The 25,000-nt window shown below is 44.9% G+C and overlaps 2 protein-coding genes across 3 annotated transcripts in view; one reads left to right on the forward strand and one right to left on the reverse strand.

Moving 5' to 3' along the window:
- nrip2 (nuclear receptor interacting protein 2) overlaps positions 1-13,252 on the forward strand; it is a 14,837-nt gene extending 1,585 nt beyond the window's left edge. The window contains exons 2-6 of one of the 2 annotated variants that reach the window (XM_017485048.3): positions 5,687-6,022; positions 9,010-9,092; positions 9,266-9,378; positions 10,070-10,122; positions 11,658-13,252. In XM_017485048.3, the coding sequence (XP_017340537.1) occupies positions 5,687-6,022; positions 9,010-9,092; positions 9,266-9,378; positions 10,070-10,122; positions 11,658-11,777 (705 nt within the window). In that variant the 3' untranslated portion in view covers positions 11,778-13,252. The other variant, XM_047159729.2, reaches the window with a different exon arrangement.
- Positions 13,253-20,116: 6,864 nt separating this feature from the next.
- itfg2 (integrin alpha FG-GAP repeat containing 2) overlaps positions 20,117-25,000 on the reverse strand; it is a 5,239-nt gene continuing 355 nt past the window's right edge. Inside the window, exons 1-12 of the mRNA XM_017485046.3 lie at positions 24,985-25,000; positions 23,698-23,793; positions 23,497-23,538; positions 23,223-23,397; positions 22,885-23,024; positions 22,303-22,451; positions 21,954-22,048; positions 21,461-21,514; positions 21,193-21,284; positions 20,957-21,074; positions 20,534-20,707; positions 20,117-20,254 (exon numbers count right to left, since the gene is read on the reverse strand). The exon at positions 24,985-25,000 is cut by the window's right edge and continues 355 nt beyond it. Of these exons, the coding sequence (XP_017340535.1) occupies positions 20,154-20,254; positions 20,534-20,707; positions 20,957-21,074; positions 21,193-21,284; positions 21,461-21,514; positions 21,954-22,048; positions 22,303-22,451; positions 22,885-23,024; positions 23,223-23,397; positions 23,497-23,538; positions 23,698-23,793; positions 24,985-25,000 (1,252 nt within the window). The 3' untranslated portion in view covers positions 20,117-20,153. The remainder of the gene's footprint in view (positions 20,255-20,533; positions 20,708-20,956; positions 21,075-21,192; positions 21,285-21,460; positions 21,515-21,953; positions 22,049-22,302; positions 22,452-22,884; positions 23,025-23,222; positions 23,398-23,496; positions 23,539-23,697; positions 23,794-24,984) is intronic.

Below are 25,000 nucleotides of genomic sequence, written 5' to 3' on the forward strand. Positions count from 1 at the left end.
TGTCATATCTCGTGAACACTAGGTGGTTCGCTGTTCCAAAACTGTCCAGGAATCCTTTTGTCATGATGACCAGGACATATACTAAGTTTGCTCTGAATACGCTAAAGCATTATGGAGATATAGTATCATGTCCATTTTGGCACGCTCGCCGTCAGATTCATTTGTGCGTCGTTCGAGAATGGTTTGACCCGATTAACTTGAGTTCCGTAACATTATTTTCGGTATGGGCTGAAGATGGTCCGATTCGATTTTGGTGAAAATCGCATGAACGGTTTAGGGGGAGCTTGAAAAAGTAGTAGTTGTTTTTTTTTGTTTTTTTTAGAAACTTGAACGGGGAAGATTGGACAGCGTTCGACTCGGGATGCCGCACCGAATCTAAAGAGACCAATCTTGTGATTTTTGCTGAAACGATTCGGAAGTTATAAGCAAAAATAACCATTCTTCATATCTCCTAGCCACTAGGTGGTGCTGTGCAGAAACTGTGCACATACCCTCAAGTCATGATGACCACATACACAGTCTGGTCTAAATATGCAAAAGCATTACGGAGATATAGCCTCATGTCCATTTTGGCGTGCTCACCTTCGAATTCGTTATTCGCAACTTATTCAAGAATACGAGTAAACGTAAGTCCAAATTTGAGCAGTTGGTGGCGCTAGAGGGTTTGAGATAGAGACGCCAATCTCGCTATGTTTAATGTTGAGACTGTCCTTTACCTGTGCGCCAAAGTTCATAACTTTCCTTAAGTGGTTCGATGGGCTGCCACACACTCAAGAGCAGAAGAAGAAAACTAACAGATACAATAATAATAATAATAATAATAATAATAATAATAATAAGTACAGCGTCAGATTGTAGTATATAAAGGTGGAAAGAGCTTTTAGGATTATTTAAGAACAAAACCATGCTGTTTGTCATAACCACTTACTTCCACACTCATACAACACTCACACACTCACACACACACACACACACACACACACACACACACACACTCAGGATAAATGCTGATGTAGATTGCTCAGGAAGCAGGTACAGTACAGTGTGAGTGCTGATGTGTTCTATGCACACAGGCTTCACATGCGCGGTGTTCTTGCTCCCGTGAACACAGCGAGTCACGTGAAGCGGTTCCGTTATGTAACGGGCAGATCTGTTGTTCTGCTGTCTGTCCCCGAGGCACTCCACTCGCACACTCTCAAACTTTACATCTCTACACGGCTTTCAGTCTCTCCATCCATGCGCAGTGTTCCTTGGGGGAGGGGAGTTAGAACATGTGAAAATATCACGAATGTACAATATATCATGAATCTCACGTGCGTCTGGTAGTCGAAAGCCTTCGACAAATTTTCGCAACCAAATTCCTCTGTTCCAGTATTAACAGTCACCTAAAAAGAAAAAGAGGGAAGGGACGTGCTTCCAAATACTCGCATTCCGGAATACTAAAATGTTCGAATATAACAATTGCTAAGTCGTGTGTCGTCTAACTGACAGCAGAGGGGAGGAGTGAAATGAAGAAGGAGCAACAAAATAAAGAGGGATGAAGACAACAGCGAGAGAGAGAGAGAGAGAGAGAGAGAGCAGCTGGTTTAACACGCTGTGTGTCACAGGAAGTCTGGCACTGTGCTGGGGAGATCAGGAGGGGAGAGAAGGCATTAGCAGGGTCACATGGCTCGGGATGAGTCTTGTAATTAGCTTTTAGTCTGCAGATTCACAGAGAGAGAGAGAGAGAGAGAGAGAGAGAGAGAGAGTCCTTAGTCAGTTAGAACACACGCACACGTCTTAGTTAATATTAGCTTCTGCAGTCCTACAAATCAGAGGCATTACTAAGGTCAGTGTGAAGTTACAGAAACAGCTAATTACGAAAGAGGCGTTTGTATGAGCGCTAGCGAATCTGTAAGCGTTGCTCGAGTTCCAGTCTTTCTTATTATACCACATGGACTTTCATCACGGCACTGCGAGCCTGCTTGTCCTCCCTCAGGCCTCAGGAGTTCATCTGCACGAGTGCCGGAGGACCTCCAACACTCCAACACAGACGACTTTTCCTGACATCAGCGTTGCCACTCGCTGTCCCTTTGTCTCCGTCGTCAGCACGTTTCCTGTTCCTGTTTCACCAGGAACGAGACATTTTACACAGCGTTTCCAAGGGCCTTAATTAATCTGAGCACAAACCTGTAATAAAAAATAAAATAAAATAAATACATTTTCGCACTGAGCGTCAGACCCCGAGAGGGAAGTCCTAAGTGCTGTTTTTACACGTTTACTGCAAAAAACGTCACGTGAAAATCATCCAGTGTTTCTACTTATAACATGAAACAAATATTAGATTATTAAACCTGTTTTTTTTCTACACTGGGTTAGAAACAACCCAAACGGGATATTTTTATCCAAACCGCTGGGTAAATATAGGACGGATCACATTTTGGCCTGAACTAACGCGGCGAATTGGGTTGTTAATTTTAACCCAGCGACCGGGTTGTTTTTGAACCCAAAGGATGGTTTCATTTGAACAAAAAAAAAAAACCGCTGGGTTGATTTTACTTCAGAAATGGGTTCATATCTTCAGGATTATTTTTACTCCTTTGAAAATGTCAAACCTTCGACATTATAAACAGATATGTCAGCGCGGTATCTCCCTCTGTCCATACACAAGGACGCGTACAGAGATGTAACGCTAGAGCCGCTAAAGTGGTTAACCTCGAGGTGAACTTTTGGCCTCGTTCCGTTAGCCACTAGCCAAGTTTCCATCCACTTTTCAGCTGTTTATTACCTTAACATCGGTCACGGGTTATTTCATACACACATACACGCAAGGGCAATCGCACATCAGTCCAACACTGCGAATCACACTCTATACTCTTCAGCACTCACATCAATAAATACAAGAGAATCAGTTTCACTGGCAGGACACGCCCACGCAATATGCTTCCGATCATGAGAAGCTCCTCCCCTTCTCCACACTCTTCTCTTCCCATTGTTCTGCTACATGATGTTCTTTGTCTCATCTGTCCAGAGGATGAAATGTTTGTTTTTTTTTGGCAAACTAGTAGTAATGGATGGATGGATGGATGGACGGGCGGATGAGACTAGTAGTAAACCCTCTGTATTTACTCTGGTGGAGTCTTCTCTTGATTGTTGGTTGTTGACCCAGATACACCTACCTCCTGGAAGGTGTTCTTCATCTGGCCGAATTTTTTTTTTTTGAAGGGGTTTTCCTTCTTGCACACACCGCGGTTGTTTTGGTAATGTTTCTGCTCTCTCGTTCTCTCTCTTTCTCTCTCTCCGATGGGTTTGTTTTGATTTTTCAGCCCCACTGTGGCTTGCTTCACTGGCAGTGACAGCTCTTTGGCCTTCATGTCGAGAGTTAACAGCAACAGATTCCAAATGCACAGTGGACAAAACTGAGGGAATAACACACACCTGGCCGTGGAACGACATGGAGCCGCCGATTATCCAATCATTTCTGGTCCCTTGAAAAGTGTCGGACCACGTATACAACCCCGAGGGTGACGTAAATACCTTCAATTAAAGCCGAACATCCGCACTATAACGCTATTTAATCGAAACTCTTATTCGACAGCTAAAGATAAAGATAAGCGCCAAACCGCTGACAGATCTCTATATCACAGAACACGGGAATATTGTGGTTAATGTCTCCGAGTCTGTGCACGAGGCCGCATGTCGTGATGCTTTTGAAGGTCGTTTTATTACAACAGAGGGCAAATTAGATTTCTGTAATGCGTTTCTCTCTGACTTCCCGTATTTGGAACGTGTCTCATGTGGTTTGGTGTGACACAGGCGGTCTTAGGCAGACTAGCGCTATATGGTGTGACAGGTTTTATTATTGGACTCATCCCTCAACCCTTACAGGGGCGAAAACTAAATATCCATGTCTGATATTTTCTTTGAGCTAATCATAGAATGAACTAAATGCATCACAGTACAGTCTTCAGTGCTTTATAACGGATGGGCGTGGTGGGTGCGACACACACATTCGCACTTGGGTACAATTTAGACATGGCGGATTCGCCTACTTGCATGTTTTTGGGAGGTGAAAAGCGGAGAACCCTGAGACACATGCCCTGTATATACAAACAATACCGTCTGTGTTGATTCAGTTACACCGGCCACATGGCGAGTGTGGTGCTGGCGCTTTTAGGAAACAGATAGAGCAGAGCTTGATTTAGAGCAGACTCGTCTTGGCCTGCACCTGTCACTGCCGACCTGACAGTTATATTCCACATCCTTTATGAGAAACTGTACCGTGGTTAGATTGGCCATTTTAAAGTGCAGCCCTTGCACAGCACGCCTGTTTGTAATCCTATTGGCACCCTTCATAAATCCGAGCGAAGAAGGCTGTGAAAATCTGTCTTCATTGTTTAACCTTTTGATCTTTTGTTCGAAAAGATTTCACGAAAATACTCTGCCGTGATGGACATCAAACAATTGCAAACACAACACACAGGTTTATATATAAATAAATAAATAAATAAAAAAGCGTTGTTAAATATAGGTGTGCAATAACAATTATTGGCACCCTTTTAGTCAGTACTTTGTGCTAGCTCGCTTTGCCAAGATAACAGCTCTGAGTCTCCTATAACACTGATGAGGTTGGAGGACACATGGCGAGGGATCTGAGAGCGTTCCTCCGTACAGAACCTCTCCAGATCCTTCACATGTCAGGTCCACGCTGGTGGACTCTCCTCTTCAGTTCACCCCACAGGGTTTCTATGGGGTTCAGGTCAGGGGACTGGGATGGTCAGGGCAGGACCTTGATTTTGTGATCAGTAAACCATTTCTGTGTTGACGTTGATGTATGTTTTGGATCATCGTCCTGCGTAACCCACACTGACTCATATATCAACACTGTTCTGCTGTTTCTTTATGTTATGCTTCTGGATGGTGATTGTGGTAATCGCGATGTGAATTAATTGGAAACGTCAAAAATAGCAAACGACTGAAGCTGTTTAAACAATTTTTCTTTTTTCCTTTACTAGCCCACTTTTGTCTGATCTAACCTGATTCAAAATCCCGGGACAGTTAAATTTGCATCCAAAGTAGGAAAAATTACATCCTACAGATGACACGTTATATGATCACTGCACTGCATAGGGCTTCGTACGAATAAAATATGCTTCTCAAAATCAAGTAAAACGGTACAGAAAACGTTCAGATAGACGCCAGGACAAAGGGATGTCTGAGGTCGATAAGGGCGTGGTTGATGCGTGATGCACTGTGGACGTGCACACACTGTCCAACACTCTTGCAGCTCTTGACAGTTCTGTAGCAAATCCATGACTTGTTCTGCTGTGAACTGTTCTAAAAGTCCCTCAGCACATCGCCGTACCGATATAAATAGCAAACGGGCCGCTGTGGCTCAGTTGGTAGAGCGGGTTGGCCACATGACTCCACATGCCGAAGTGTCCTGAACCCCAAGTTGCTCCCGCAAAGCAGGCCAGCACCACACTCACCACATGCCTGGTGTAATCGAAACAATAAACTATAGTATATCGATACATATACACTACATGTCCAAATGTGTGTGACCACCTGACCATCACACAGTCATGTGGTTCTTCCCCACAAAGTTTGAAGCACACGTTTACATAGCGACAAAATGTGCACAAAGTGTCCCAACTATAACAAGCTCCTTGACATCACTTCCTCTTCCTGTCTTTCCCTTTTACAGCAACCTCACAGCATTGTGCAGCGGCGCCTCCTAGAGGGTAATATCTCTCGGCTGTGCGGGGAAGCACGGGACACCCCGTCCCGCGTCCGCTCGCCGCTCGCCGACAGCAAGGAAGGTGCTGAGGCAGAGGAGAGGAGCGAAAGCACCGTAGATGACTCCACTGAGGAGCAAGAGTCACCGGAGGAGAGCGAGAGAAGTCTGAGATCTGACGAGGAGGACGAGGAGGACGATAACAGGGATGCTGTTGGAAAGGCCACGAGGGACAGTGGAGAAGAAGGAGGACCAGAGGAGAGCGAGGGAGTGTCCACCCTCTCGACTCTGCAGGTGCAGTGCAAGGTATGAAGCAGACTGTTTCCTGTTTACTTACAGACGGAGAACACACTCATACCGACACAACCTCGCTCGGGCCCCTGTCTCTAATGACTCATAAATTTCCATTTGTGACTCATAAAAATATGTAATCTCTTCATACTTCAAGTGTGACAGCAACAAAGCTAATGGAGCCTGAGTGCAACGCGCTAGAGCACGAAAACAGTCGGTCTCAACCCCTACGTGTCTGACAAGAAATAATCAATTCATCAATGCTGTCATTAAAGAGGCTCTTTTTTAAAAAAAAAAAACAAAAACAACAACTTTTATTCAGAATGTATACTGGTTGGATAAAGAATAAATAACCGAAAACGTCTGGCAAGTTTTGAAAAGGAAAACTTTATTCCCCTCATCCGAGATCTCCACTTAATAAGAAATAGACACAAGTGACCCCCAAAACCCCCACCCCCGCCCCCCACCCCCACCGACACCTCAGTGCTTCAGTACGGAGGCTGTGATAAAAATAGAGGCCCAATTAAATCCGACTAAGCTCGAGGGCTACGAGCGAGCGCAGAGCTGCTCATTTCCTCAGCCTCTACCCGACCGAACGAGAGCTGACCCCGGCACCCAGAACCACGCTGACGGGCCGTGACAATAAAATCACAGCACTGTCACATGACCTCCAGGTCAGAGATTCTCTCATCGTAACATCCGCATGCAGTTGGCTGAACACGCTACGGGTGCTCGTGTCGAGGTTTTGCTTTACTGTAGGAGCACTGAGAGGAAAGGGAATTCATTTACATTTAAATGGAGCTTTGGTCACGAGGTGATGGCAGTGCTTTTAACAGAGCGATTCACGCATCATGGTAATGCTTCTTCTCCTTCTTCTTCTTCTTCTTCTTTTCAACGGCTCCCTGATGTGTTCGGGGCCAGTGAGATCACACACACACACACACACATTAATCTGTCTCTGCTTCCATAAAGAGTGTAGCTCGAAATCACTTATTTCACGGCATGTTTTATCTCTTCCGTTCAAACCAGCGGAGATGCATTTTAACCACACTTTAAAGGATACATGATGGAGAGAGCGAGAGAGAGAGTACTTTATTGATCCCTGAGGGAAATCGTTGTTTTTTGGTGTTTTTTTTTTTGTTGTTGTTGCAGCAATACAGTAAACAACAGAAATTACGATCCCTGCTGATGATGAAATGGCTGAAGTAGAGTGCTACAAGCTGAAAACCTCGACGAGGGGGGGATAAAAACAAACAGAGCGCAAACGACGGCATCATGGTGTGGAAACCTGCGAGGTTGGAACAATACTTAAGTACATACTAGTTAGCTCTATAGATCTGGAACAACGTTTCGCCGAAGTGGTGGAAACTGCTTTAATGTGGTAGGAAACTTGAGGTATGTCAGCGGTGGTGTAGGAACATCGACCACTCGCTTTTTACGCTACAGGAAACGCACTGCAGGGCGCAACGTCGCTTTCAGACGTTATAAAGATAGCTAGAACAACATCTTAAAAGACCCTCAGTGGTTTTCTTTAAAAAAAAAAAAAAAACACCTATAAACCTGCTGTCATTTTAGATATGCTCATTTAATCTGTGTTCATGTATTATTCATATTCACCAAGGCCAATGTACTGCATGTGATAGAAAGGATTCATGAAAAAAATAATCCCCCTTTCCCGCTCCAATTTTTGCGATATATCTTACAACAGAAATGGACATTTATTTGTGGAAATGTATTATTTATTCAGATTATTACTTATTTATTTATCTTATTTAATCTTAGAGGTAGGTGTGTTTTTTTTTAAACCCGATCGTTAACTTTATCCACTTCTCTTCCTTTGCTGAGTGAGGGGCAGAGAAAATCCTGCCCCAATGGAGCTCTATTAGTGCTTGTTGCAATTCCCATTTCTGACCACTAGGTGTGTTAATCACTAACCTAAACTAAGACGCTAAGTGGAACAGTAGTGAGTGTGCGCCTCTGTTTGCGCAGAACATCTAGAAATACTAGCAAATCAAGGAAAAATTGCTTATATCTGTCGAAGAGTAACATTCTTTTTAACTGCTGCCGCCAAAGAAGTCATTATTATTTTAACAGAATTTAAGACGAATAAGGCTTTACAAGGATATTAACGGTCAATATAAGCGGTGGAGCGCTGCACAACCTGCGCCCTAGTCACACCTTAGTTTCTGACGGTTCATGCGTTAGGACTCAAGCATAGCAGCCATATGTCCCAAGTTCATCTCAAATCCTGTCGAATGTCCCTGCTGCTCCTCCCACATCAGTGAAGAATAATCCTCCAAAAATGCCCCGCGTCCACATTTCAACAGAATTCTGACAATACTGCTGACGCGACATGATGCATCGAGGAAATGACTGCTTGACTGGGTGGTTAAATTATAGTCTGCTGATCACGCCGATTCCACCGCTGTCTAATCCGTTCTGACGTATTGTCACAACAGACAAACAGCAAAACTACTGAATCATCATAAAGAGAGCACAGAGGTGGGTGTCGAATTGTTTGGCTCTGCTGGAACATTAGGTCATGTGGTAAGAACAAACTTGCCGGAATGACACACGAGAGCACTTTCCATGACGGCAACCATGTTAATAAGCAGATAAATGGGTAGACTAATAATCCACAACTAAAAGAACAGACTTCTCTCTCAAGGTGATTTAAGATTGAAATGAATGGTGCATTATTGCCATGCGCTTGCTCGATTTAAGTTGCTCGATTTAAAGAAGTGTTCATATTGATGTGATAAAATTTTCCTGTTTCCAACACTGACTGTTCACTTCCTGCCTAATAAATATACCCCCCACCCCCGACAGGTGGCGCTGTAACGAGATAATCAACGTTATTCACTTATTCACTCGTGACTATTCATGTTCCACTAACTCCACATTATTTCCAAATGATATGTCCAGGTCCTATCTGAAAGGGAAGTAGCTGTCGTCGCAGTACGAGTGGAAAACTTTAACCTGTGTGTGTGTGTGTGTTGCAGTGTGGTGATGCCGAGGTCAAGGTATCCGTTAACACAGGCTGTCAGTACAACCATATCTCCAGTACATGCTGCAGAAGGCTGGGGTGAGTCAGAAATATTCACACAGTTACACACGTATTAAAATTGGGAGCGGACACTTCCATTCAAGTGAGTAATACTGTAGCAAAAAAGCCTAATACTACTTATACCGCTAATACCACTGTGTGTGTGTGTGTGTGTGTGTGTGTGTGTGTGTGTGTGTGTGTGTGTGTTGTAGACTGAAAATCAATCCCAAGATTAAGCCACTCAGTGAATCCATGCATAACGCAGTGACGTCCCTGCAGATCCAGATCGGTAGTGAAAGAGTGCAGTGTACGGCTCAGGTCATAGGTAACGTTGTCATTCTTCTTCTTCTAATTATTATTATTATTATTATTATTATTATTATTATTATTAGCAGGCTGTTGATTGGGAAAGAGACAGCCGAGACAAAAGAGCACAAGACGGCATGAGCTACACTATATGACCAAAAGTATGTGCACCCCTAACCATCACATCGCACCTATATGTGCTTGTTGAACATCCCATTCCAGATTTGCGCCCCATTTGTGCTGTTATAATGCGCTGCACTCTTCTATGATGGCTGTGGAGATCCGTGTCCGTTCCGCTACAAGAGCGTTAGCGAGATCATCGGGCACCGATGTCGGGTTGAGGAGGCTCCGGTTCCGATTCATGCCGAAGGTGATCAACGCGGTCGAGGACGGGGCTCTGAAGTGTTCCGAAGTGCACTCCGAAACACACCGTGTCTCCATGGAGCGCGCTTTGTGCACAGGAACGCCGACACGCTAGAACAGGTTCCAGTGAAAGGAAAGACGATTATACAGTTGTGTGCTTCAAACTTTGAGGGACAGAGAAAGACGTGAGAAGATGCACATACGGGTGTGATGGTCAGGTGTCTACATACTTTCGGCCGTATAATGTAAAGTCCCCGAGTTCAAGCTCATGAACTCATTTTGGAACACCAACAGAGGACGTCCATAAATCTGTGTGTTTCTCAGACTTTTCCATGCTGTGTTCACAGACGATGAGGCGTTGGAGCTATGCCTGGGCCTACAGACTCTGCTGGAGCTCAAAGTAAGACATTATTTGCTTTGCTAGTGTTCAATGGTTTCCCTATGAGCAGTAAGACGTGATTAGACGTCGGCGTTTTAAAGCAGGAAACGATTAACAGATAGCATCTGCACTGCACCGCTGTTGCTGAATGGAAACCAGACGTCCGTAGCGAATTACTTCATCAGCTTTAATCCCACGAAACTGGGATCCGATCATAGACAACAGCACCAGCACAGCTTTACTGTCTGATTTCTTTTGTGTCTTCAGTCTGAGGTAATAGGAAAAAACTAAGATAAGGTGTTGTGCGTTCAGTTCAGATCCCGATTCCTGATTTTTGGGAAAGCAAACAGAAAAGCGTTTCTCTGGATGGAGAGCTCTCTCGGCGCTGCACGGGATTTAATCGAGGACTTAAAGCTGAAATCCACTTCAGTCAAAGCGGTACTGATGGTAATAGAGCCGGAGGGACATCATACAATTTTTCTCTGATTATGCGTCTGTGCCGGAACGATCCCGTTGGGAATTTCTTTTCATTTTCCAACTTGGTTGCCAAGTGCTCGAATTAGCTCCAAAAATAGATATTTAAAAAAAAAAAAAAGTGCAGAAAAGAAGACACGTTAGTATAGAAACCGTCACTCATCTCCGAGGAGACCGTTTCACGCATGCGTACGTTCTACGGACGAAAAAAAAGCGGCTGCGTCGACGCCCTAAAGAACGTACGCGAATATGACACTGTGTTAATCACTTGACGGTGCGGTAAGTAAATATAATACATAAAGAAATGATTCGAATAAGTAAGATAATAATAAATGACGTGACTCGTGGTTAAATGGGTGGATTTGAATATATTTTTGAAATAACTCCTATTTATTTCGTTTCCACTCACGTACACGACGAAGCTCCACCCCAGATCCCGCCGTGGTCCGACTAGCACAGAGTTCTCAATTAGCGAGGCCTGTCATGACGTCGCGTTCAGCTGCACCCGGATATTCAGTTCCAGCTCTAGAAGCAGGCTCGTAATGATTTCTGAGGATGTTCGCTCTTCTTTCCTCTGTAATAAGCTCGTACGAGGTCTAAGCACTGAGAATTAGAATAGCGTTGCTAGCTAAAAGACGGCTAGCTAAACAAACAGCTAGCGAAAAGATAATCGGACATTCAGCCGCTGGAAAGCCGAGTTAGTTTTAAAAACGATGCAAAATTTCACTTATGATGAACTCTGCATTCAGCCTCAGTGTTTATTCTGGTCGTACTGTTTGTTTTTAAGGGATTTTTAAGCAGTGTGAGATATCGTTTGCTCATAGGGATTATCCGGCTGCGCTGGGTGCTTGCTGATTTCAGGCTGAGATGGGGGCGGAGTAAAGGGGTGTAATACACTTTGTGCTGAGGCCATAGCCTTAAACCAGTATGTTTTTATCGTTTCTGTTATTTTATGCTAGTAAGAACATCACCTTTAAACACCAAACGTTTTAGTACAGTGCTAACGCTGCGATGAAATACAAACCGAGCTGGATGCTATTGGGAAGCGCGTGAATGAAAGCGCTGCTCTTCTGTACCCACAGTGCTGCGTTGACCTGAACAGCAGAGTGCTCCGCCTGCACAGCGACGGCGAGGAACTGCCCTTCCTGAAGACGCCAACCCGTACCCAGTGCCATCACCGTGACAGCAACAAAAACCTGTGACCTTCGACCTCACCTTCGATCACGCCCCCAGTAAATGCGAGAGGGAATTTGGACTGCAGCCGTTGCTCTCCTCCTCCTCTCACGACCTTTTTTTGTTTCTCTTCGTGTTGGTTTGTGTTGTCGATTACTGCGAAGTCAATGTCTCGCTGTGCTCAATTCGTGGTGCAGTCAATGAGATCTAAGAGTTTACGTCCAGAGTCGAGAGATCAACCCGAGGAACGTTAGGATGGCACGGTACGGCACGGCCGGTGCAGTCAATGAAAACTAGGCGTATGCATACCGGTATGTGTACGAGTTATTTCAAGTGCAAAAAAACTTGCCTTCCCAGCGTGTCACTAAATATGACACCACACAACAAAAACTATCAGCTGTGCACCACCTGGTCACGCCCCCAAGCTCAATTTAACTAAATAAATAAATAATTTCAAATAGTTTTGTAGCACAGCTAGACCATCTTCGCAAGTGAAAATATCTATCGTATATCGAATATAGTCACATTGATGTAATATTTCATATTGTAATGTTACGATAAACCAAATATAAGATTATTGAATCTATTTCTAGACATATATTTCACTCATTTGAAGGTCAAACAGGGATCTCTTCAGTACGCCTTTATTTCTAGAAAGAAGCAAAATCATCTGCCGGTAGAATAAGGACACTAAGAACACCGAGCTTGGAATGAGGAGTAATGTTTAGAAATAGGCTGAATAATCTCATTTGGTTTGTTGTAATCGAATTCCAGATGTTTTCTCGCTCAAAAGTTAACTGATCCTTCGGGATGTCACGGATCTCTACTCTCTCCAGGACAAGATGAGGATTGAAACATTCCAGCCTTCTGCCAGATTTTCTAGATATATAATATATATTAGCAGTTTTTATCTTTCAAAATGCTCTTTATATAAATAGTGTGAGGGGTGCTGTGTTTCCGTCGCTGGTTCTGTGCTTTCGAACAGCTTGTGTTTAACCCATTAGACAGGAACACACATACAGCTGGTCCGAAAAAAGGAAAAAAAAAAAAAAAGGTTCCCATAGGAACCCAAGGCTTTCGTTCACAGCGACACTAGCCGCACCTGTCCGGTGTTAGTCTGAGCTCTTCGTAGGCTCAGCTTCCCATAACGGATCTACAACGCATGATACTTTTAGTTCTTCGCCAAAACTGAAGCACTGTCAAACTGTCCCGGCTCGGCCTCGATCCCTGTCCACACGCGTGCGTCGGTCAGAGGAACACTCAACCTGCAAACTATTCCGGCCTCCATCACCGTCTCTGTCGCGACAGATCTCAGATCAGAGATTAGTCCCGCTTTGCTGCACGCTGCCTCTCTGTCTGCCTCTTTTTGGGTGTTGGGGAATTCATATATTTGTATGCTGTAAATGAAGGAAATACAATGTATGAAAGAGATTATTTTTGCCGTTTTTTTTCCTCTCTCTTCTCCTTTTCTCTGTCTAATAAAAAAATATGTATTCTGCCTTATTATGAGTTCTACCGTATACTTACACTGCTGAGGTGAAAGATCGCGATTCGACCTGAGTTGTACAAATCCTATTAAAGTGAAAAACTATAATAATCATTTTATGGAGGGCGGGGGAGGGGGGGAGGGAGGGAGGTAGGGGGGAGGGGGGGGTGTTAAAAAGTTTACAATAACCTGCTTAAGTATGTACAGCCTTTTATAATTGAGAATTGTTGAGAATCAACCAATCACATTCGAATTCTGTTCAAATCTGATTAGTTACTGTACGCCTGCCGTCGGTTAATGTGACTGATTAACGCCCAAATAAAGTGCGGCTGCTCCTGTAGGATTTTCTGGACATCTTCTTGGTAACATCGGACTGTGAAAAGCGTGTGCCGCAAACAGCGTGCGAAGCAGGTACGGGATCTCACATACTGTACCGCGGAACGCTGTAAAGAGAATAAATACTGGAGAAAATAGCAAGACTACTGAAGAACAGGACGTCCATCTAAAATCGATGAGAAGACCGGGAGAAAACTGGTCAGGGAGGCTGCAAAGAGGCCTACGGGAACGTTGAAAGAATTGCAGCAATTTCCACAAGTACTTGTTGCTCTTTACACGTGAGAACAATCTCTCGAATTCTTCATATCTCTGGGACATGGGGTAGGGTGGCAAGACGGAAGCCTTTTTTAACCAAAAACAAAACAAAACATCCAATCTTCCAAAACCTGGTCTGACGAGACCGACTTTTTTTGCCATAATATATGTTTGTCATGCGAAAACAAAAACACATAATGAAAGTAACACCATCCCCACGATGAAGAATGGTGGCGGCGGCGTCAGTTTTCATGGTGGAGGCTGTTTTTCTTCTTGGAACTGGGGCTTTAATCAGGGTGGAGGGAATAACGAATAGCTCCAGTCGATTTTACCGAAAAACCTTAGGTCTTCTGCTAAAACGCTTCAGACGAGGAGGACTTTCACCTTTCAGGGTTACGATGACCCGAACCGAACCTCCAGAACAACAAAGGAACGGCTTCACCGAAGCAAGTTCAATTTTCTTAGAGCCCAATCGAAAATCAAATGAAAAATGTGTGTGCTGACCTGAAGAGAGCTGTGCACAGGAGACGCTCGAGAGTTCGAACGGTTAACATTGCTAAGTTACGACAAACCGATCGACTCTTACATTAAAAGATTGGATGCTGTTATGAAATCTAAAGGCGCTTCAACCGAGTGTTCATTTAGGGGTGTGCACACTTACGCAACCAGGTTATCGTATTGTTGTTGTTGTTTTTTCTTCCTTTTTCCAATTCTCCCGAGGCTTTTTAAAAATGAGAATGGGAAAGTGGAATGAAATGAATAGAATGAATCCAAAATGAGGATGAAATAAAAACGACAAAATGTCGTGTGAGACGCACCACAGATGAACGTCTACATACAGTGCATCCGGAAAGCGTCCACAGCGCTTCGCTTTTTCCACATTTCGTGGAACCTGATGGAGCTCGAGACATCCTGCAAAGAAGAATGGGAGAAACTGCCCAAAAACAGGTGTGCCTATTTTAAGTCTTCTAAAAAGACTCGAGGCTGTAATCGGTGCCAAAGGCGCTTCAACGAAGTATTGCGCAACAGGCTGTGAATACTTATGTACGTTTTTTTGTTTTGTTTTTTTATTTTTAACAAATTTGCAAAGATTTCAAACAAACTTCTTTCACGTTGTCATTACGGCGTATCGTCTGTAGAATTTTGAGGAAAATAATGAATCGAATGCATTTTGGAATAAGGCTGTGACATAACAAACTGTGGGGAAAGTGAAGCGCTGTGAATACTTTCCGGATGCACCGCATCTTCTACCTCGTAGAGACGGTACTGTTATTAGAATCGTCTAGAAAAGTCGACAAGACCAAATCTGCACGGAAAGCTGCAAAGCTTAGGTTGACATTAGGGAGCAAGTGTACAGATTCATACGTGTTTTTGACGAGATCAGGTCCGGATCGAGCCTGTAAAGGTTTCTGGTTTTTACACAACAATCACGTCTAGTAATCTTTGGAAATCCAGAATACTCCCCCTATACAATATCCAATACGCAATATCTTTCATCCCAGTCTTTGGCCTGGGGGAGGAAACCACAGTACCTGCAGGAAACCCCCACAGCAGGGGGCAGAGTCAGGATTCCAACCCCCAACCCCGGAGATGCGACGTAAAGGCACTCACCACTAAGCCACCGTGTTCTCAAATACATGCTGCACCCGGCAATCCCTCAAGACTTCACCTTTGTTCAAGAACGTAAATAATCACCGTCTTCTCGGAGTCCAAAACTGAGTGCTAAACAATTTACACTGCTATTCTGAGCCAAGCCTCACTTCCATGTAGTCTAAATATGCTCTGGAGTGGGTATATTATCCCAGTCTCAACCCATTCACACGTCATCACGTCATCCCTCAGTGACGCATCATAAAGCTTTTTTTTGTTCTTTTACATCTATAGATGCAAACACGTTTATGAGAACGTGTTTCTCTCTCTATTCGTTAAGCGTTCATCGATTGCAGCTGATAGCATGGCAGCTTTTCTCTGCCTTATATCAAAGAACTTTTTTTCCCCCTGCCAAAAAAAAGCCGAACATCTTCAGTTGCACCACTGCTTTTTGTCATCCCATAATGCATGGAGAGGCCTCTGGTTCTTTGTTCTGACTCACTGCGCATGCCACATCCTGTTACAGCAAGATTCTCTGCTCTCGTTCCAGTGCTGCCACATAAAAAATTTTTTTTTTTAAATACTAGTACTGCAAATATAGCGTAGAGATATGTGGCAGGACTGTCATGACTTAAATAGTCAGAAAACATGGCATTCATATTCCGTATATTCTGTATTCTACAGTATATACCATGAATTTGGTAGTTTATGGTTATTTACCATGCTTCAGTAATGAAATAAACAGGCGTTATGTTCTCGGAGGTGCTCTGCTATTTGTTGGGGGTAATGCTGAGCCTTGAGAGGAACAACACTATTGCTGCATTCGACTAAAGGTCGTAACTCGTCATTTCTGACCTCAGAGTCGGGAAACTCAGAATCCCTAATTGGTTTCCTCAAGCCCGAGTCCGACAAGTGACGTCAAAGTGACATGGCTGCTGACAGCATGAACGGTAAACCGACAAAGTACTGTTAAATGAGTTAGACTGCATATGCAAGTATTCGATCAATCAGCATATGTATTCATATGACTACTTGCCTTGATGTTACCAACCTCACGACCATATCTGGCCTGAGCGTGGTCACTGTGCCTCCATAGGTCGACCTAACTGTAGTGTGCAGACCACCTGATGTTCTTCCCTGGAATGGCAACCTCTTCCATTACCTTCACAAACATGATGGCCTTCCTGGCAGGGTTTGCTGTGTGCAATCCCTTAACAGATGGCATCGAGTACCGTCTGGAGCACCTAGTGTTTGTACCAGTAGTAATGCCCTTCTTCTTCAGCTCAGGCCGGCGTTTCTGCCATGCTCCGATGGAAGCAGTCGTACGGGCTTTGGAGAACGTCGTAGACTGGTTCCATTAGAAACGCAAAAGAAAACCAAAAACACGTAACATACAGAATTCAAATTCAACGGGCAGAGTGAATACGTATGCAAGGCGCTGTACGCACAGCGTGCTAAATGACAGTGGAAAATCCCAGCGTGAAAATGACAGGAGAGAGACAGCAGGTCTTCTTCCTGTCCATAATGAGCTCTGTGATAAACAGTGGGATCTGAGCTTTCAGAGAGAAGCGGTGTTCGAGCCGCTGCTGTGTTTTATTTAATGCTCTAACAAGCAATCCACAAATGCTGGCATGCATCAGCATATTAGAGTCAAACCTCGCTTCCATAATGATAAATGAAATCATTTATTAAAGCAGCCAAGGGGGCGTAGGAGGGTGGATGCAGAGCTGATTGAGCAGTGGGGTGTTAGCGACAGAACCAGAGAATACAAGCAAATTGAAGGGGAAACAAAAGGAAAGTTGATGAAGGGTGTGTATCTCGTTAAAGCGGCACCTGTCGACGGGGGGAGGGGGGTATAGCAAGTGAACAGTCAGTTCTCGAAGTTGACGTGTTGGAAGCAGGAAAAATGGGCAAGCGTAAGGATCTGAGAGACTTCGACAAGGGCTAAATTGTGATGTCGACACGACTGGGTCGGAGCGTCTCCAAAGCGTCGGGTCTTGTGGGGTGTTTCCGGTATGCAGGGGTTAGTACCTAAGAAAAGTGTTTCTAGGAAGGACAACCGGTGAAACAGCGACTGGGTCATGGGCGCTCAAGGCTCATTGACGGTCGTACGGAGCGAAGGCTAACCAGTCGGGTTCAATCCCACAGAAGAGCTACTATAGTACAGATTGCTAAAAAATGTATTGCTGGCTCTGATGGAACACACGGTGCATCGCAGCTTGTTGCAAAACCCTACAACCCTCCGAAGCCCTATGATAACGCTCCAATAATACCAAATAAACATGTAGAGAATGCTGGTTGGAGAAGAAAGGCCTTGTCTCAGGGTTGGCGAAGCAGCCAGAATAAGTCATGACGTTTTAGGACATTGTGCGGTTGAGTAACAGCCGCACAGTTAAACGGAGGCGTGTATATCTCATCAGAGCCCCGCAATTAAGGATCCTTCTGGACATCACAGGCCGAAGTGAATCCTCCGCTCGAACTATAATTAATAACGTATGCAGTGTATTCAATAACGGATGCTGAATCAGCCTCCGTGTAGGAAATGCCCACGTAAAGGAATTAAACGTGATCTACTGGAAATGGCCAGTGTGTGTTCGAGATAACACACACACACACACACACGCGCGCACGCAGTAGCGTAACAGGCTGAACAGCCTCCGGAAAGCTCAGCTTCATGCTGTCAGTTGCCATAGCTCCCAGTCCTGCAGAAGAGCACGGATTACTCGTTCTGGCTCACCGAGTGCTGGAGGAGCGTCGGAGAAGAGACACGGTCTCAGACGCTACACACGCTCAATGATCTGGGAAGACACGAGCGCACACTACAGACTTCGGCACCGAAGCTACACTCAAGATAATACAGTAATATATACACGAGTCGTGCGGAAATGAAACCAAAAATGAAACAATTAATAAGTGCACGGCGTTTGCATGTTCTCCTCATGCTTCTGGGGTCTCCTCCGGGTTCTCCGGTTTCCTCCCCCTCACCCCGGTCCATAGACACATGCTGTAGTCTGACTATCATTTCCAAATTGTCCGCAGTGTGTGAATGTGTGCGTGTGACCCTAATTATAGATGGGACAGATGCAACAATCCCTTCAGCTGCAATATGGATTCCATGGATCCTTCAGCACACGGAATTCGTTCCGGAACTAAAACCCAACTATTTAAATATTAGGCTCATTATTCAAATGTGCGCCATGACATTCCGGATAATTAACCCGAAGTCCTAGAGCTTTCGTTATTAATATATTTATTTATTTTAAATTCCTACAAAACACTTTCGATCAGCGGTGCCAAGCATACGGTCCACGGAACCTAATAAAGTTCTAATCTGGCCCACCAAATGAATTTCTAAATTATAAAATCATCTCGTGGACTTTAATTGAATTACAAAAAAAAATAAAAAAAAATCAAAGGAGCTAGTCTCTTTTATGGAGTAAAACCGAGTGCCATTAACTCACCTACTGACCAAACGATGCTCACGATCGTGACAAGTAGGTCGCCGTTAGTGAACTAAACTCTCGACGCTCGCTCTTTTCGAGAGAGCCGATTGAACGGAGGTGAATACGATCACGAATTTTATGCTTTGATAACGGTAGGAAAATATGATACGATTTTCAACCAGCTTCAGTATTAGTTTTGAGTACAACACTACAAAAATTAGAGGGGGGGGGGATATACTTATGCACACTCCTGTCTTTTCAATTTTTGGTTTCTGTTCATGTTTTGATGTCCAATCACGTATATAAATGCTGGTAAAACGTGGAGTTGATAAGTCCGACTATCCTGCTAGTACGTGGGTTTTTTTGTGCTGTTTTTCTTTTGTAGCAACGTTGTGATGTCGTGTATTAACAGTTAATGCGTGTTCTTTTAATGACTAACACCTGATACAGTCTATGCATCGTCATCATCATGCCCGTTTCGTTCCTCCGGGGGGGAAAAAAACCCCTCAAAGTGAGTGAAACTTCTTTCAGACGTTTCAGGCTGGTTATTTCCCAGGGTCAAACGCAGAGCTGTTCTATATTAAACACGGACCGGTTTATACCGCCTGATATGGGAGAAGAAAAAACACACACACACACACACACACACAAAGTTCAGCAAAGCCACGCACTGAGCCAATCTGAGCCGGTGGGAACCAAGCAGAAAAATGTCAAAGTTACATCACATTGGCAGTGTGTGAAAATACACTCGCAAAAACAACTACCACTGGGAGAACGGTAACGTCGTCCAAGACACACAGAGCAGTGTACAGATAACAAAAAAGACTGTTAGTAGTATTATTGCTCATTAATATTTAGTTTTATACGTCATCACTGCTCAGTGACGTGAGGAATCGGATCCTACTCGGACTGGCTCAAAATGTGTACGTACTGTACAGTATCCCAGCGGCGGCGTAAAGCACGGACTGACCCTGAACCCATCACGCGTCCTCTTTATACATTACAGTGTGAAAGATGTGATGAGAAGCAGCTGTGGCGTGTGACCCGTCCGAGCGTTCAACGCACACACGGACTCATCGGGTCCGGAACGGGGTCGCGGAGACCCATTCGACGGGCCGAGCGTGCGCAGTAGATAAGGAGCGGACATCCGAACGGGCCCGCTCTCCGAGGAGCTCGGACGCGGGCGCACGATACGGTTCCTCCTAAGGCTTTTGAGGACAACATAAAAGTAAATAAATCATTCGTTATATCTGAAGGATCTGTTGGAGACGTTTATTCGTCGTCGAGTTAAACGTTTACAAAAAGCGTCTGATGTCTTTCTCTCTCTCGCGTTGTTCCGAGTCTCTGTACAGGACGTCTCCGATGAGCTTCCGGACCGCTTCTGCGTCACTCGCGTCTGTTGGATGCGGAAACAAAACAAAACAAAACCACACACGGTGCATTGTTTTAGGAAATGAACTTTCCGGATAAAACACGGAGATCAGACGTTAATAACAAGAAGTGGATCTCGTTCTTGCTCTGAAAACGTGTCCCTGACCTCCTTACTTAGAACAACAACACACACACACACTTAGGTAAACAGCTTGGTTTACAGTTCAGCAGGGAGATAATTATTTACTGGGCCATGTGTCCGGGTTTGACCATTTGTAGACACACACACACACACACTTCTTACCCACTCCCAGTTTGCGCAGCAGATCTGTGTATTCTGGCTTCTCCTCCAGAACTTTCCGGAGGCTGGTGGGTTCCATGCACTCCAGCTCGACCCTCCAGTACACGTAGATCTTGTGACTGAAGCTCACGTACACCAGACACGGGGTGTTCCTGCCCTGCTTGCACGCATACAGTCCTGCAACGTTACAGAACCACAGCCACAGACAGCAGAGATATATAAACACACACACACACACATTATGTAAACTCTCTGCAAGATGCACTCATCCTCGACTAGCAAACTATTCAGGACGACACAATTCAATGAGGAAAGAAAGGGCGGCATTAAGATATTTTTTAACAACTAGTGGTGACCCGTGTCACGTGACCACAGTAACGTCCTGCTATCGTGCTCCGTTCCAGTTTTCACGTGTTACCGCCGTACCAGCGCAGAAAGCGTTCACGTTCTCATCAAACTGGAACCGAACGACTGTGCGATTATGGTCGATGATGTACGTCTGGCCGTCCCAGGCACACGCCACCACCTCTTCTCTGCCGTCACCCTACACACACACACACACACACGTGTATATAACGAACTATCATACAGTTCACGTCAGTTGTTCATTGTGTTACGTGATTGAAACACGTGATACCCGGGTATCACACCGGACTACTGACCGTGACGTCCAGTTTCTGCAGTGCAAAGAGCTGGTGATCCACCTGCACCGACCACAGGAGCTGCTCAGAGCTGTCCATAAGCTTCAGGGTACCTGCACAAATAAAAACACACGTTATATAACTGGGGACAAGACACCGAGACGTGTTATTATCCGTGACCTGACTCCGAAAAACATACACTGTACATCTGTTCTAGTGCGTTTCCAAAGATACCTCTCAATTTCACAGGGTTCACCCCCCCCCCAACCCAATATAAAGTGCTGTGTACCATCTAAAGTGCAGAGCGCAAATAAGCCTCCTTTAGAGTCGTCCTCCTTCGACCCTACGGGGAAAAAAAACAACAAGGCACGAGTCACCTCCGAATACCTTTCAGAATGCAGAATCAGTAATGCGTCCTGCGCTAAAGGGAAGCTTTTTATTCCTCATACTCCTGTTAATGTTATTATTATTAGGAACACCTGTAGACCTGAAAATGTCCAATCGGCCAATCGCGTGGCAGCGGCGATCACCATCTTGAAGCGTGAGGTAGCTGAGCTATGAGACGAGAAGACCACGATGGGTTCTGCTCCCGTCAGCCCAGAACAAGTTGGGGGGGTGGACTGTGCTGCTACAACGTGATTGGCTGATTGGATAGGTCTATACATATGCATATTACCTTTGGCTTTGAATCAATACACGTATAAAAAATGCATCAGAGAGAGTCAAAGTGTGTGTGTGTGTGTGTGTGTGTGTGTGTGTGTGTGTGTAGGTACATGCAGTACCCCTACTGATGCTGCCTATCAAATGGGTCGACACGTTCTTGTTATGAATGCGGCTGGTGGTCAGACGAAGAACAACGTCTCTGGAGGGCCCTTCTCTGCAGCGGGAGGAACAAACACACACACACACACACACACACACACACACAGATCTCTTTTCTTGTTTCACAGGAACATCATGTCATGTACCAACCAGCATAACCGAGACTCATCGGGTCTCGAGGACATCCGTTTGTACGAAGCTTCTTTTTTTTTTTTTATCGTTGTCTGTGCTCGGTACTGAAAAGTGTAGCGTCACTCAATCAGCGTTCAGTCATTTATTCGTTCTGAAACGAGATTCAGGACTGCTCACCCTGCGGAAGCGGCCGTTCGGGTCTCTCCAGGTGCTGCAGCGCCATCTTGTGTCCAGGAACAGAGCAGGATGGCGTAACCGCAGCCGGGCTGAGACACCATGAGCTGAGGCCTGCCGTCTGGGGCCGGGCTCACTGATAGACTGTCCACCTGGAGGGGGGTAAAAGAAGAAGAAAAAAAAAAAAAGGTCAAAGCAGTCACTTTTATTCTGTAATACATAAAGAGCATTTTGTTTATTGTAAAGGGGAACGCGTTATAATAATTACATGTTCTAGTTTTGGTCTAGGACTACGTAGAACACCAAATTTCGCATGACGGAAGGAATAAACCAAGCTTGGGATAAATATACTGTAGTACACCGTGGAGAGGCATTTATTATTACAGCCCTTGTTTTGAGTTGTGCCGATGCGGATAGTTACGCCCCCTCCCCCAAGGTTTCGCGCTCGATTCTGGTGGAAACACCGTCAGCTGCTTTAACAGCTTTATACCTGGTTCTACTTTAAAGTAAAACACGACTTGAAACGAATGCTCGTCAGTTCATTAAGCAGTCGAAACTGAACCGGTGAGGTGTGTGAACGCGTACCTGTCCCTCCAGGAGCCATTTCTTTAACAAAATCAGCTGGCCGTCAGTCAGGTCCGTGGCATCGGGCGGCTCCTCCCAGCGGAAAGCTCGCACCACGCGGTCGGTGTAGCCCACGACAAGCTCGCTGCGGCCATCGCCATCTAACACACACGCACACACACGCACAACTCGTTCACGGACTGACCCGAGATATTTGGAAACATTTATCATGGGGTCGATTCCTCACACACACGATGTTGCACGTCTTGTGGTTCGGTTCCTGTTCGTTTGGCTGAACGAGAACATCTTTCAAACTGGAAAAGGTTCCTGACGTGGCAGTCTGCTGCTGTTCTACTCACCGATGTCGCTGATGAGCATGACTTTAGTGTTGGCAGGGATGTGCTGGGTAAAACATGGCTTCTGGTCATCCCCAAACAACCCCTCGGGCTGGCCGGAGGACTCGGCTTTGGCTGCAGCCGAGGCGATGTCAAACAGGTGGAACCAGCCTTCTGCACCTACAGCCACCACGAGGTTCTACCACAGAAGACACGGCAGATCGAACCCAGGACGGTGTAATGTCAAGACGACCAAAATATGTCAAAAGTAAAGAGCGATTCGTACACACTACCTTACCCTGCCTTTATTACAGAGGTCTCCTACTCCCACACAGGTTAGCTAGCAACAGAACACAGTTGTGAAGACTCGGCACCAATAATTTGCTTGTGCTGGGCTTGAAAAGCTTCCAGACTAAATTGCGTTCAGAATAATAACAATAATAATAACAATAATAATAGTAATAATAATGAGAGTGAATGGACTAATAATTTAACTCACCATTCCTGCGCATGTTCTCGTGAGCCAGGGCTTGGAGTCGTCATTCTTATAGATGTATAACTTCCCGCTCGTGTCACCGACCACAAGTTCATTCAACTAAAGAGGAAAATGTAAGAGATTTTATTTACACACACATCTCCAAATACACCACGTTTATTCCCCTTGATTCAAAAATCAGCCTGGTCAAGGTAATCGAAGATCCAAAGCCTGTCCAGGGAACGCTGGGTGCAGTACACCCTGCATGGAACGCCGGTCCAACACACATACATAACTGCTGTTGTGCTTGTGACCAATCACTGATCACCACTGTTCCCAAAAGACCAATCGCTGATCACCACTGTTCCCAAAGACCAATCACTGATCACCACTGTTCCCAAAGACCAATCACTGATCACCACTGTTCCCAAAGACCAATCGCTGATCACCACTGTTCCCAACAACCAATCACCAATCACCATTGTTCCCAACGACCAATCGCTGATAGCCACTGTTCCCAAAGTCCAATCGCCAATCACCATTGTTCCCAACGACCAATCACTGATCACCACTGTTCCCAACAACCAATCACCAATCACCATTGTTCACAACGACCAATCGCCACTGTTCCCAAAGACCAATCACTGATCACCACTGTTCCCAACAACCAATTACCAATCCCCATTGTTCACAATGATCAATCACTGATCACCACTGTTCTCAACCAATCGCTGATAGCCACTGTTCCAAACAACCAATCACCAATCACCATTGTTCCCAACGTGCAATTGCTGATAGCTACTGTTCCCAACAACCAATCACCATTGTTCACAATGACCAATCGCTGATCACTACTGTTCCCAACAACCAATCAACAATCGCCATTGTTCCCAACTTCCAATCGCCGATCATCCCTGTTCCCAACGACCAATCACTGATCATCCCTGTTCCCAACAACCATTGCACATTCATTCTTTGTTTTAAACTTATTTCTTCTATATTCATAAGAATTAAAGTAATAATATTTTGTGTTTTTGACAGAAAGTATAGTATACTGTATGTGTAAAGGGTTAGTTTGTGGTGTCATGACCAAAACATGACTTTCGATAAGAAATAAATCCTAACCTAACCTGCCAGATAAATGATTCTAATCTACGTGTCTTCAGAAACCCTCGCTCTAGTTTATCATCGGGGTTAATGCCAATAATCAGGACCAATCTATGAGGATGCAAGTTAGTTCGTGACGCCATCGGGCGACTTTCTGAGCGTCCTGTGGCCACTTATGTTTTTTCAGCTGCACGGTGAACTTACAGAGTCGTTATCGGCG

This window comes from Ictalurus punctatus, chromosome 14, assembly GCF_001660625.3.
Source record: "Ictalurus punctatus breed USDA103 chromosome 14, Coco_2.0, whole genome shotgun sequence".
NCBI lineage: Eukaryota > Metazoa > Chordata > Actinopteri > Siluriformes > Ictaluridae > Ictalurus > Ictalurus punctatus.